Source organism: Ochlerotatus camptorhynchus, unplaced genomic scaffold, assembly GCF_037179485.1.
Source record: "Ochlerotatus camptorhynchus isolate MF236.1 unplaced genomic scaffold, CSIRO-AGI_Acam_v1.1 ptg000525l, whole genome shotgun sequence".
Lineage (NCBI taxonomy): Eukaryota > Metazoa > Arthropoda > Insecta > Diptera > Culicidae > Ochlerotatus > Ochlerotatus camptorhynchus.
The window spans coordinates 135,347-150,362 of NW_027041009.1; the positions used below are offsets into that span (position 1 = coordinate 135,347).

The following is a 15,016-nucleotide window of genomic DNA, read 5'->3' on the forward strand; positions in this document are numbered from 1 at the left end:
ACTGTCTTTTCATGTGAAGTGTGTAAAGAATATCGCGACTATTCCCCATTTTGTGTAAAGCATATTCGCTTTTTTTTTTTTATTTGTCGACGCCATTTCACAATAACTTAATTATATTTAGCATTTTTTTGTATCGAAAAATTCTTGCCTATATTTTATTGTTGACATGAAAGTTTTGTGAGCTCGGAATAAACATATGGGAGCTGGTTGGTTTCAGGTTTTTGGTGTGTACATTATTTATGACCCTTAATAAATACGCCGGCAAGTCTCGCCAGTGCATTCCGTTAGGTTTGTGATTGCGAGATCATATTTCGCGCGTATTGATGGCAGCATTTCATAAGCGATATTTTCCATTTGGTACATGTCGTTGGACAAATCATACGCCTCTGCAAAATGCTGCAAAAATCAATTTTTGATTAACAAAACAATAAAATTGCTGTATTGGGTATTAAAATACCTCATTATCTTTGAATTGGCAGTAAATCAAATCCAAATCTTTGGCAAAGTGCCTTACACAATTGTAAGTATTGTTCCATGAATCCTGGCAGTGGCATGCTGCATCAATAGTGCAAAGCTATCAAAAGTAATTTCAAATGTATTATAACGAGATGATTAGGGACAGCATTTTCCGCAAACTTACTGCTAATTTGTCCTTTTTCTGCCATGGACAATCGGGATTGTGAGTCTCCAAATTACCCTCTCCCCAGTATTCGATCAATATCTGTCTTTCTTCTATATCCGTATGGGTGAGCTTCTCCATAACGGAAGTGCCATCCATGTTAGGTGGAACTTTTAGCCCGGCCAGTTCCAAAACAGTTGGTGCAATATCTATGAGCGCAACGGGAGACGAAACAAGCGTTTTCGGTGGTATCTTAGGTCCTGCCATGAGAAACGGAACTCTTATGTCGGTTTCATATGGTTGACGTTTATCGTAAGGTAGTCCAAATTGTCCCATGTGGTATCCGTTATCTGATGTGTAAATAAAATATGTATTTTCCAGGATTCCTCGCTTTTCAAGAAGCTGTACGATGGCCGCTACCATTTCGTCTACCGCCGTAAGTGATTGCCAGCGTTTACGATAGATTATGTCTATGCTAGCCAGGATATCTTCTGGCAGTGGCGACGGAGGCATTGTAACCAACCAGTGTTTTTCTAAAAGAGAGAGTAGTAAGTTTGCATATGTACACAAATAGGGCATATGATTTACCTAGTGGTCCACAAGGCAGGTTGTAATTTTTAGTCTTCAGTGCGTTCACGTTAGGAAACAAGTGTTCGTGCCTCTCGGCTGCAGTATATGGGGCATGTGGTGCAGGCGGAGCAACCATTGCAAAAAATGGGTTTCCTAATTCGATGCTTGATATGAAATCTAGAGTCCGATTTTTCTGGTATAGGTAAATGACCGCTACAATTACCAAAATTAATCATGTTTGTTATTTAAGTACTCACCAGAACATCGGTTAAATAGTCATCAGTAAACGATATGACCTGACCATTTTCATTCAGAGTGTAGTTGTAATACTTGGAATTTCCATGCAACCCATGCCATCTACTCCAACCTGGTGGAACATCTTTGGAATAGTATTCATTGAGATATTTTCCAGCGTAGAAGGTTTGATATCCGGCATTTCGTAGCAATACCGGGAGAGCTTCTGGTTCAACTTTTTCACGCCAATGAGTTCCATAGCATCCACCGCTTTGGGAATTATTAAAAGTCTTAACATTGTGTGCGTATTGTCCTGCTAGTAGGGAACTTCTCGAAGGACAACAAATGGGAGATAAGGTAAACTGAAGCAAAGAATAATGAAATGGTAACGTAAGTGCAGCTGTTTAATTGTTGTCGCATAGATACTTACTGCATTTACAAAGGTTGTGCCACGGTTTGCCACAAGTTGTTGGGTCTTAATCATTGGATTCTGTAAAGTTCGTCATTCCAGTCAGTGGTGAAACGGATATCAATAGAATGAATACAAACCAGTCCTTTCAGTACGACATCCTGGTCATCAGTAAGAACCAGAACAATGTTGGGAGCTTCGTCATAGCTTCGAGTACCGCAAACAAGTAAAAATAAGAGTGATATTCTTAGGAGAGATTCCATTTTGTTTTGCTTTCAGTCACTGTGCATGCACAATTTTATTTCATTTTACACCGGTTAACGTCTAAAGAGTACTTATTAACGTAATAAAGGTAGCTGTTAGGTACTATTCTTTCTGAACAGATTAATGTGGAATTGCGGGCATCAGTTCTAGCCCTTGACACTCTTTCGCAATGCGCACTCCAAGTAAGAACAGAGAAGCACTCTTCACAAGAGCCCTGGAAGTGAATGACAAGTATATATTTAATATTCATCGAAAATTATTACGTACTACATTGCATTCTGACAGCTGTGTAAGCGAAACCGTATATAAGTAAAATCCTTACCATTTATAGTCGTCGTAATAGACGTTCTTGAAGAAAGCCAACAAGCTGTTATTTTTTTGCACCATTTTTTGTAAAAACTGCTTGTATTATTCAATTTTCAGACAAAATTTCGAGGATTATTTCACGATCGAAGTCGATGGAAAACGATGGAGAACGAGGAGAAACGTCACTGTTCTGTCACCATCACCCAACGTGCTCTACACGGTAACTCGCAACAACTAAAATTTAGTCGAACATACGCATTTCAGCGGGAAGTATGGCTACTCAAAAGTTAGTAGGCGCACTTTTACTCACTTTTGAGTAAACGATGTTTTCGCACAGAGATTAATTTAACTGGAGCTGAAGACGACTCAAAACCGTTTCCGAATGCAATTCTTAAGGCCGGCGCACAATGCATACGTTTTCGGGTTTTTTTTGACAGATAATGTATGGGCTAACTGTCAAAAACCCTGAAAACGTATCTATTGTGCGCCGGCCTTCACTTATCTTAATACATTTTGGCCGGTTTTATACAATAATTTCGCCGTTTCTTAGGCTTTGGCGAATTTTTTTAACTTTTGGTTAAATTTGACAGATAGAAAGTTATCGATGAACCCTGCTATCCCTGATAGCCCATGCATTATCTGTCAAAAAAAACCCGAAAACGTATGCATTGTGCGCCGGCCTTTACTCAGTTTGACATTTCCCGTTTACTCAGATTTTGACAACTTAATGCATCAGACGTAATTCTCGCGTCACTTTTCAAATATACCAATGTATCCACCATTTTGAGAAAATCGAAGTTGAAGTTCGACAGATTATTTTTTTAACTGTTTAGAAACAATACATTTTGAAATACTATTTTTAATGTTGTCAGTGAATAATAACGTTGAAAATTCAGTAGAAACGGTAAAATCACAATTTTGATTTGAATTTCAAGCTACAATATAGCAACAACCTGAGTGGTGTGGAGAAACACGAAATGGTTGTCAAAAAGAATCCAACTGGTGCTGTCAAAAAAAAATCCAACGATCTAGAGCTGCTAAAAGTGATACTTTTCTCATACAATCCCCGTCGGCAGAGAAAGTATTGTGGTCAATGTTGAAAATATTGTCATTTCGGCATTTTTTTACTAGTATTCTTCAACAAAAAACTTGCTCAAATACTCGGATGTAAATAATGTAACGAACGAACGAACCTGCACGAACTGCTGAAGGAAGAATGCAAACAAACTTTATAAGAGTCATGTGGGTAGGTGCACTCCCAACACCATGTACACGTTATTTATGGAGCAAAGGGTGAACTTTCGACAGCATGTATATGCAAATTGTGAGCAGTGCATTAGCAAAACAATTTGTGATATCGGAAAATTTTCAAGTTGTTTCCTGCTGACTTGCAAAACAATAACGGCTGTGTTCGCAGTACCCAGGCAACAACTAGCAATACTCAGAGGGAGAGATGGGCGGAGAAAACAAAATGCAATTCGGCAGCAGGGATTTGTATCTAAATTATCTTGCAACTCTTGCTAAAAATTAGCATTTCACATGACTTTTACTTTTGATTCGATTTACGTGCAAATTAAAAATTGATTGCATCGCAATATTTTGCACATTTTTTGGTGCCATTAATTAACCAACTAAGATCAATTAATCAATAGAGTTAGAATATTGCTTTTGATTCCTAAAACAAGTTGAATTTGAGAAGCACACGAAACATAAAGGTGATTGAATTTCTGTTCGATTGCAATACTCTCAAATTTAATCTACACACTAATGGCGGTAAGCTCCAACTCGGATTAACTTTTAATACCGTCCCTGTTTGGATGATCTGCGAAGTGTTTGCATAGCATCGTGTTGAATAACTCTGATGTCGACATCAAGCAGCCGGACAATCTTGATCGGGATTTAATCCGAGGATAATACCGATTGGAGCTTACCGCCATAAGATTTTTTTACAGTATACCGTAATTTTTTACCGAATATGGAACAGCTGAACATTCGGTAATCTATTCGGTATTTTTTTAAATTTACAATCCGTTCGGTAAATTTTGTTCCCTTTGTGAGCTGTCAAAATGTACGGACCAGGACTGTAAATTTTGCTGAATGATCGGTGAAGTTTGCAATATAGCGTTCGGTATAATTTTTACCGAATGGCTGTACTTAATTTGCCTGAATTAATCATTAATAACATGATTTTTATTGATTAATTTGACTAATCATTTATTTATTATCTATAATCATACATTTTCATCGTGCGTCCGTATATAAAGTAATAAGCTGACCGTGGTTAGCGACCCAGTAGCGAACCGTGCACAAATTCGCTTTTTGCTGTTGGGGACGAGGTTTGTGTGTGAGATTTGGCCATTTAATGTCCATGTCGTCTGAAAGCAATTGACCCAGAAATGAAAATGCATTATATAATTTATACTTTCGATGTAAATTGGACGGATTATAGGAAAAAAGTAACGTACTTACTATTCACTAAGGATAGCTAAAGAACACTCAACTTCAAAATGACAGCAAAGCTTTACAGTGTGAAGTTTGCAAATCTGTTCTGTATTTTTTACAAAAGTCTGGTACATTACTGCTGTTTGTTTTTGTAGAAGATTATATATAGATTATTATACAGCACATTCGTCACAATGTTTACAGTATTGCGGAATTGTGGCAATTTACAATTTAGATCAGTAATTTTGATTTACAGTTTTCGGTAGATTTATATAAATTACGGAAATTCAGCAGTTTTGATTGCGGAAAATTGGTAAATCAATACTTTTTACAAAGATTTCGGTAAAATTTATATTTTACAGAACGAATCCAGCAAATAGGTACCGATCAAGATTTAAGAAATTTGGTGTGTAGTAAGAATAAGAAATGCTCGGAAAAATTCTAATGGAAATGGTCGTTTGGCTCAGATTTTGACAGTTCATTTGGCTCAAAACATTCTCTCCGCTCATCTCTCCTTCTAGTATTTCTAGTTTTGACTAGTCAAGTTGTCCATCAGACATGTTACATTGGACGATTTTTCTCAATGACATAATTAATTAGTGTTATAGTACGTTCAGACTACAGAGTTATAACATGTTATAGCGCTATCTTGATGGTCGTTTCTGTGTTGCAATTATTTGACAACCGTTTTAACATGTTATAACTCTCCAGTCTGGACAGCGTTTTACATTGGACGATTTGTTCTACATGATACTAGATTCCTTTTCACAGATGTCATAGTAGAGTACCTAACTTTAGATTGGCCCCGCCTTTAGAAAATGAGCACCAATCATGTTAGGCAGTCCGAATGACCGAAGGAACAAACATGAACCCATCATTTCAAACTGTACATTGGACAATTTTTTACCTATGAAAGTAAATTTGGATGGATGTTTTTGTATCACATACAATGATAGATATTGGGCTAGACCCCAGAATTGAGTTCTTTAAGGGTATTGAGGTAAATGCATATTCGTAATCTGCATTAAAAATGGAACCCAAACCCAAAATTTCATCAATTTTGGTACACTGGAACTATTTTAAATAAGTACGATTACATTTGCAAAATTCACCTTATTAGCGCCCCTCGGTGTCACTTTGTATGGGAGCGAGCTGTCAGTTTGTCAGTTTAGTGTCAAACAGTGAAGTTATTATTTTGCTTTAAATCTTGATTTAAATATCGAGATGGAAGTGCGTGGGTTCGAATAAAATATCGCTGTGCTCAGAAAACGAAGCTCTTTCAAATGATATATAAAAACCGATATTTTTTTCAAAATAAAAGAACCCAATTGAGGGAAAAGTACTTATTTTTGGGTAGTTTTTCATCTCCGTGAGGATTTTTTTCTTTCCGTGTAATTAAAATATTATGACAAATCAGGGGAAACACGTCAGAAGGGTCTAACTCAAAACGTAAACAATGAATTGGATCGTCGTTTCTTACACGGAGAAACGAAACAACTCAAAATTAAGTCTTTTGTACTCATCTTGACACCTAACAGCAACCAGACAAAATTGAGTTATTTGCGAAGTATCCAATTTTTAGTATTTTGAATCAAATGTAAGTGTTTCGTTAAGAGTGAATATTGGGTAAAAAATACTTAAAACCAGGTCCTTATTTTTAAAATTTATTTGTAAAAAATGTTTTAATTGATCTTCTTCCAAATAATGTATGATAATTGAGCATTAGATAAACAGAACAGTAGTTTTATTTATTCTAAAGTGGTACACAGGTAAACATTTTTATAAACAAGGAGAGGTTACAATTTTTTAGCTGGTATTGGTCAGCTTCTAGCTATGCAAAGATTTCCGGGTCATTGCCAGAGGAGATCCGGCATGTTGAATTAACCGGGGGATTACGCTGGAGGTAAGTTCGAAGCGAACCCCGCATAAGCACGAACCATAAATTGACCTTACCTAAAATGGTTAAAACATTTTATAATCCCTGCTAAACTTCAACTGAAATGGTTATGGAACTTTACATGAACGTTTAATGATAAAGTTTTAACCTTAAGTATTATAATTTTTTGGAAGTGTACCTTACAAATAATGGGTTGTTAAGAACCATTACCATTCAAAATTCTTGTTTTCTCCATACATTTTCGGAAAGAAAACTATACTAAAACCTTTTAACTTATGGTTTGAAAACATTAATGGTAATGGTTATGGTAACCAGTAAGGTCCATGAATGGTTTTGTAACATCGATCAACTTTATGTGGAATATATCGCGAATTGGTTGCCTGTAAATTACTGATTACCAATTCACGATATATTTCACGTAAAGTTGAGCGATAATACAAAACCATTAATGGACCTTACTGACTACCATAACCATAACCATTAATGTTCTCAAACCATAAGTAAAAACGTTCTAATATAGTTCTCTTTCCGAAAATGTATGGAGAAAACAAGAATTTGCAATGGTAATGGTTCTTAACAACCCATTATTTGTAAGGTCCGCTTCCAAAAAACCATAATACATAAGGTTAAAACTTTATCACACAAACGTTCATGTAAAGTTCCATAACCATTTCAGTTGAAGTTTAGCAAGGATTATAAACAATTTATAACCGTTATCGGTAAGGTCATGTGATGGTTCGCGTTTATGCGGGACTCCTTGGTTCCACTCTCGGCTGTCAAGACGTCAGGTGGTTTACTTAGATGTATCATAATGAAATTAGGTAGGTATGAGAAAAAAATACAAAAACCAATCAACTTGCAAAGCAGAGTCAAAAAACTAAAAGCTTTACCCTCACTTTTCCACTGCTCTCAGATACTGGGTTAATGGTGCACTTCACTAAAGACAGATCATCAGCAGATGGAGGCCATTGCGCTCGTAAAAGACCGAGGGGCGATTCACTTGTGTATTTTCGATTCAGGCCAACGTATTGATGAACGTATTGAAGTATTTTTTTATCGAATAAACGTGTATTTTGTGTAATAATGTATTTTTTGTATTTTTTGAACATATGTATTTTTTTGTGTATTAGAAAAATAAAAGTGTATTTTTATGCATTAATGTATTGAAAATCAGATATAAGTGTATTCTGTCATTTCAGTGTTTATGTTTACCACTCGAACCGAGGATCAAACGGATCAAACTCACAATGTTGACGTTTTGTTTGACAAATGCACAACACACGTGAACTTTAAAATACCCACTGATGAGTAGAATTTCACCCATTTTAAAGAAAAGAGGCTTAACTAATTAACTACGTAGACAGTTTTTTTGGGTTTCCTCACCCCCCCCCCCCCCCCCCCTTATAAACCTGCGTAGACAAATGTCCAGACAAAATTTTTAAAATTTGTATGGGCCGCGAATAATTGCCATCCCCCCCTTAATTGTCTACGTATATTATGAACAGCCCCTTACCTCGCTCATTACGCATTAATAAGCATCTGTTACATTACGCTACATCTGTTACATTACGCATTAATGAATTATCGTTACTTATTTGTGGCTCACAACTACTCAAAATGTTTTTTTTATTTAATAAATGATTTAAGGCACTTTTCTTAAAAATGGGCGAAATTCTACTCATTAATGCATTGTTTTGTGATTCAAGCTCGGATTAAAACACAATATGTATAATAAATTTACGCATTTTGTTCGAATTCAGCATTTTGATTGTACATATTTTCGATTTTTTCGTGCAAATGACGAATTATCGTGTATTTTTATTATTCGTCGAATATTTTAGTATTTTTTTCCGAATTTTGTATTTTGTTGCATTTTTTTTGAATAATGAGGAGTAATGATGAATTTTTGTGTATTTTTTTCATTAACGTATTTTCGATTCATTCTCGAGAGCAGTGAATTGCCCCTCGTAAAAGACTGTATTGTCTGAGGTCTTGTCCGACCTAGAGTCGGTGTATAATGAGTCACGCCAAGAGTGAAGCCAAGTCTACCTATTGAACTGTCAAATCGGCTACCTATCGTGCAAAGTAAATAAACATTACGATGCTATGAAAGGTCCACGAAAGGTATTGCAATGAAATATAAAATAAAATTGAAGAAATCATCATAAACACGCAGCGAGCATTAAATGGTCATGGGATACGTTTGGTTTTGATCAGTAATGAGAATTTCTACTATTTTTTGATAAGATAATTTGACAAAATCACTGATATTATGATTCACTACAGCCGTTATTTTTGGTTCTCGCTAGAAGTCATTTAAAGTTGATGTAGAAGTCCTCTGTTGCCAAGTGAAAAGAAAGGGAATCCTTCGGAAACCGTGATGCGAGTTCAACTGTTTTTCTCTTGGCGTGACTCATTATACACCGACTCTAGTCCGACCTAATAATGCAGGGATGACGAATGACACTCCCCAGGTTCCAGACATTTTTGGTCTGTATGGAGATCTAGAATAGAACTATAGTTTAGTTTATGACCTTCATTAGTGTACCTATTACTTAATTCCGTACAGTTTGAGACACTAAATTCACTAATTTAACATGTTTTCACTTAAATAACTGCAGCTTTTGGTAAACGACAAAGCTGAAATTAACATGGCGCACATTACGATTTTTCATCCAAAATGAAGTGCAAACGTAACACTTGATTTTGGATACTTTCGTAGCATGGAAAGCAAATCAACTCAATATCGAGATAAAAAGTTCGCAAATAAAGAACTCTCTCAAGACTACTGTTTGAGTACAATTAACGAAAAGTAAGTGATCAGACAAACAGACATAACACATTGAATATGCCTCGCTGTAAAACATCGTCGCAAAAACATTACCGCCATCTGTTGAATACACTGTGGTGGGTAGTACGCTGAACAGATGGCGGTAGTGTGTAAACGTCAAATGCAAGGGAATTAACTATGCGCACCACAGGTGGCGATACTACCAACTACGATACTTTTAAATTGACCGTTAAATGCTTGTTCGATGAACAACTTGCGAGTGTTATGTCTGTTTGTCTGTGCTACGAGATTGAGTTTAAAGTACTCATAAATGAGAACAAAATTTCACTCAAAACAGTAGTGTTGGCGGACTACTTATTTTTAAGTACTTTTTATCTCGATTTTGAGTTGTTTCGTCTTTCCGTGTATACCCTTCTGACATGTTTCTCCTAAAATGAATAGCCTGTGGTTACTGGGTGAAGCTGGGTAAAGCTTCGTGTTTTGAGTGATAAGAAAATCAGCTGTTTTTATTATTTCATTGGTGCTGTTGTGCAATTTGTAGTCATTTCGTTGCATCTTATCGGTTATCCACCAGAGAAAGTGTGTTTCTATCGAAATTGATATGATTCGTTCAGCAATAATGCGCCATTTGTCTTTCGTGATGCATTCTCGAAATAACGCATCCAATAGCAAAACATTTTGTTCAAGTGTAAAAGTTTGCTGGAGCTGCGCAAAACCATTGGTGAAGGAAAATAATTTTTTCTGTGCTTCTTGTGGATCGCTCCAACAGATTGAGGATGTGGTAAGACATTTTCTATTGCACAGCTTTCTTCAGTTCAGTACCATAATTTGTTTCTAGGATTACTTCAAACTACTAGATGTATCCAGTGAATTCAACCTGGACTTGACAAAGTTGACATCGAACTTTCGACGGTTACAAAGCGTGCTTCATCCCGACAAGTTCAGCCAAATGTCAAGCGTGGAGAAAAATAACTCTCTTGAGTGGAGCTCCCTAGTAAACAAGGCCTACAAAACACTAAACACGCCTTTGCAACGAGGCAGATATATACTCAAGCAAAATGGAATTCAAATAGCAGAAGAAAACACTTCTGTTGATTCTGAGTTTCTCATGGACATGATGGATAGGAACGAGGCGGTGGTAGAGGCTTCAAATTATGAAGATTTAGACGAAATCGCCCAAACCCTGAAGGTTGATATCGATGAGCTATACAAGAAATTGAACGAAAGTTTTCTGGAGAAAAATTTGGAAGAAGCCAAGGAAAATTTGATTCGATTGAAGTATCTGTTGAATATTGAAAATGTTGTTAAGGAAAAGTTGTTAAAATATAGCTTAAAGTAGTGTCCACCATGACTATTTCTTATTGTTCTTGGAAATGTAAGCTTGCTCGACCATACTCTAAACTAGAGCTTCCATCTCCTCATCTTAACTTTTGCCCTTCCTTTTTATTTCTGGCCAATGCAACACAAATATCGAGATTACAGCGCTTGCAGAATAAAATAATGCGTTTAATTTTGAGATGTAATAGATTCACTTCCTCAACTTTGATGTTAGACGCCTTATACAATGGTTGTCGGTGAAGCAAAGAATTGTATATTTGACTATGGTGTTCATTTTTAAAGTAGTTAACGGTTTGCTGCCTCGATATTTGTGTGATTGAATTGAAAGCGGAAGTGAATTTCATACATATAATACTAGAAACGCGGTTGAAATAAGAACACCACATTTCTTGACTTGTGCTTCACAAAATTCATAATATTATAAAGGAATAAATGTTTTCAATTCGATGCCTAGACACATCAAACGTTTAGCAACACTTACAGAATTTAAAAAAAACACTGCATTTCACACGTTAAAACTGTCTTTTGAACAGTTATCCAGTGATTTTTTTTATGAATTGACAAATTATGTATCTTGACGAAGTTATCTCTAACGGATTATTTTATATGGATAGCTGTCATAACGACTTTTTAATAATTATTGTAGCACTGCAAAAACTATTTCTGTTCGCCACGAGGGTGATGATGGATTTTTAATATTTGATTTAATAGTAGATTAATTAAAAAAAAGTAGTCTACAAAGGTTTGAGCCTCGCGCGCGTATTACGGATATAGAGGACTGAATTTAACATTTGATAAAAAAAAACAATACAATTTTGAAGCTTATTTGAAAGATACCTTGAGTTAGTAGTACGGTTGCTACTCTGTTACTGCCAGATCAGCTGTAATTACACAGAGAACCAATAGATGATGCTTGGGACTAGCAATCATCCTCAATGTGTAAAAACTGGTGATCTTAAATTAGGCAATACCAGCGCCGGCCGCGTCCGAACACAGGTCAAGAAAGGAATGGGAAGGATTGTGTTGACATGACACTCGCTTTGATGGAAGCCGAGAACACCTCTGCACTTCCACGAGGAATCACTGGGATGTTGGATAAGAGGGTTGGGTTTGCAGCAGGGTTCGTTTTGGTAAACGATAAGCTGAATTGATGTCCTAACGATCATATAACGCGAAGGAGCTTGGGACTAAACCCACGGTCTTCTGCTCAGTAAGCAAAAACGTTTGCCACTAGGCAGACGAGCACCTTTTTAATCACCGAGTTGCTGTTATTACCATGTAGTCATATTAACAAATAAAACGATTGACGAATCTTGAATGTGGATGGGCCTGAGATTAGACTCATGATGTTCTGCTCAGTAAGCAAAAACGGTTGCTCTAAGGCCACCGAGCCCCTCATATCACATAATACCGTTGCTCAAATTTGTGTATCCATTCAAACCCGAAACCAACGACAACAACGAGTTTCGCAAAATACACGATACACAAGCGATTTTACCATAAATCTCTTTGATATGCAAGGACCTGGGACCGCGTTTTTCTGCTCAGTAAGCAGGCCACTGTAACCGACGATCTTTCAAATCCGAAAACTAAAAACTACGAAAAAGTACTTAGGCCTTCATTAAGTTCCACTTTCACGCGACGTTCAATGACAGGGTCCTATCCAGGATTACATCTGAAAAATCCAAATCTGGCCAACGCCCACCCTAAACCTAAACCTGTTCTAATCCACCTGAAATGACTAACGAATGGAAGACTTTGACTACCCAGCCATGCAATAGTCTCATTCCGTGCCTTATGGCAACTTGATGATTCTATTGCGCTCATCTTTTGGCACCACCCAGGGGAGACTTGGTCCTGTACCCAATGCTTAACTTATCTCCATTCCACTCAGTTACTCGCAATTTCTTGTGATATAGTGGGCGGAATATTATTATATGAGACAATTCAATGCAGACGTCTTTCCAAATTTGGCAGATCGACAGGTAATCGGTGAGTTACCACGATAGTTGCTATTCAACAGCTCGACAACGTCCCATCGTCAACGCCTGCTATGAGAATTTCCCATTGCAGACGCCAACGAAATGACGTCATCGAGCTATCGATCAACTACCCTGGTTATCGCTTGGTACCTTATAGCACGATGCTAGGAGGCGAACCGGAAGAATCGATGAGCTACCTCTCCCCCTGTAATACTTATGAATATTTTAGGTGGACAAAAATGCGAACTAAGAGGTGGACGCCTGAGCTTTTCCACATTTATATCGCTGTGAAGCAACTGTAAACTCTAGAGGGAAATTATATCTGTAACTGAAACCAGTTCGATTTTGTTTGCCAACCTGGTTAAATGTCATATTTAATTATCTTAAAGATAAATCGTCCAGCTCAAACCTTTGTAGGGGTAAAAGGTGGGACCATCATCATCATGTCCCGGGATTGTGACATTTTCGGGGATTACCAAATCCTGGCATTCATGCGATCCCGGGAATTTTTTTATCACTCATTTACCTCATTAAATCTATCTTGGAATATCTGTAGTAGAATCCAGAACTTTCACATCTTATGAAATATATCTCTTCCCTTCGTTTGTCATTCATTCTGATTTATCGAAAGTATGGCACACAGACATCACTTTTGGTTTATGATCGTTGTACAAGAAGCACTCGTGAAAAATACGATCTAGCAGTGAAACAAACCGTGAACATTTTTATTAAATTTTATAATCGCGTATCTAGATGGTACATAGACGAAAATCAGGTTAAGCGTTGTGAGATATCCATCATTCATAGTTGATCGAAAAACCATTGAAATGCATTGTTAAGATGGCTGGAAGTACGTAGTACTAGTCTTAACTGTTGAAAAAAAAACTCAATATTTGCATTTTTTAGAGTCCTTCCTTAGATTAGCGAGCTGAATCTCGTAAAATGCTTAAGGCCGGCGCACAATAGATACGTTTTCAGGTTTTTTGACAGTTAGCCCATGGATTATCTGTCAAAAAACCCGAAAACGTATCTATTGTGCGCCGGCCTTTACTCCTTCTGTCACCGTTTTCTATCCTGTCATTTGTTACACACAAAGGTATGCATTACCTTTACCCGTTAGTGTGTAATCTACACAGTTCGAAAAAGTAGTGTAAATTTCTATTCAATATGATGCACATAAATGGAGCGTCACATATCATATAAGTTTACATTATATGTCATGTATAGTTCTGACACATTTCATGCAGTGTAGCAAATATTGTATACAAAAGCTCACATTTGTAATCAACATTGCTTACAAGTTGCTCGTTTGCGTGAAATAAAATACAAGTTTACGTGAATGAATGTTTACATCACAATTATAATTTAAAAACTTCAGGGACCATCATAGATCTTCAGGATACTTCGTAGAATGTTAAACAACTTCGTGGACGATGATTACGGAACATCGTATGAATTATTTGAAAGTTCAGCAAGCTGGGCAGAAATTAAGTTGTACATATAGAAAACTTAAAAGATGTAAGCTATGGAAAAATCTTTGAAGTACTGGAAACTTCGAAGAAGTTTACGGAATATCCTAGGATTTCGTCGAATATTCTACATATGCAGAGAACTTTAAATAGGCTTTGAGTTCATGGAACTGAGTTTAAGTTTAAGAAACTTCTTGAAAGTACAGGAATCTTCGTATAACTGATATTCACGGATTTGCGATGATATATCTCGATATTATTCAAGACTTTTCAACTTAATCAAGTAATGTCTGTAAGTAATCTTAATCAAGTAAGATCTGCAACTGATCAAAAATTCAAACGACATCTTTTAGACATCATTGGAAATTTGATTAGAGAATATTTAAAGGAAATGCAGTTGGTCCGAGATTTAAAGACCTCTGGATATTTTTCAAGAGTTCAGATTGATCAATTATTATTCTTAAGATATTCAACTGTTCATAAAATTCAAATAACGTTTCTAAATAGTCTCTCAAGATTGCTGGTTGGTCAGATATTAGAGAGTTTAGGTTGATCAGGAAATGTGAAGATCTTAAACTAGTCAAACATTCAATTGGCTCTTTCAAGATGGCAGATCGGTTAGGAAGTACTTAAAGATCTCCAGCTGATCGAAGACCATAACTCCATTCTCCCAACACTGTACGTTGATCAGGAAG

General features: G+C 36.6%; 2 protein-coding genes across 2 annotated transcripts; one reads left to right on the forward strand and one right to left on the reverse strand.

The window, feature by feature from the left end:
• Positions 1–73: 73 nt before the first annotated feature.
• LOC135712963 (N-acetylglucosamine-6-sulfatase-like) lies at positions 74–2,207 on the reverse strand. The gene is made up of 7 exons (XM_065236070.1): positions 1,973–2,207; positions 1,854–1,913; positions 1,447–1,785; positions 1,208–1,382; positions 641–1,152; positions 458–574; positions 74–396 (listed from the first exon to the last, which is right to left on the reverse strand). The coding sequence occupies exons 1-7, from the start codon at positions 2,093–2,095 to the stop codon at positions 247–249; spliced, it is 1,476 nt and encodes a 491-aa protein (XP_065092142.1). The 5' UTR covers positions 2,096–2,207; the 3' UTR covers positions 74–246.
• Positions 2,208–10,056: 7,849 nt separating this feature from the next.
• Positions 10,057–10,877, forward strand: Hsc20 (iron-sulfur cluster co-chaperone protein HscB-like protein, mitochondrial). The gene is made up of 2 exons (XM_065236075.1): positions 10,057–10,313; positions 10,371–10,877. The coding sequence occupies exons 1-2, from the start codon at positions 10,134–10,136 to the stop codon at positions 10,869–10,871; spliced, it is 681 nt and encodes a 226-aa protein (XP_065092147.1). The 5' UTR covers positions 10,057–10,133; the 3' UTR covers positions 10,872–10,877.
• The last annotated feature ends 4,139 nt before the right edge of the window (positions 10,878–15,016 follow it).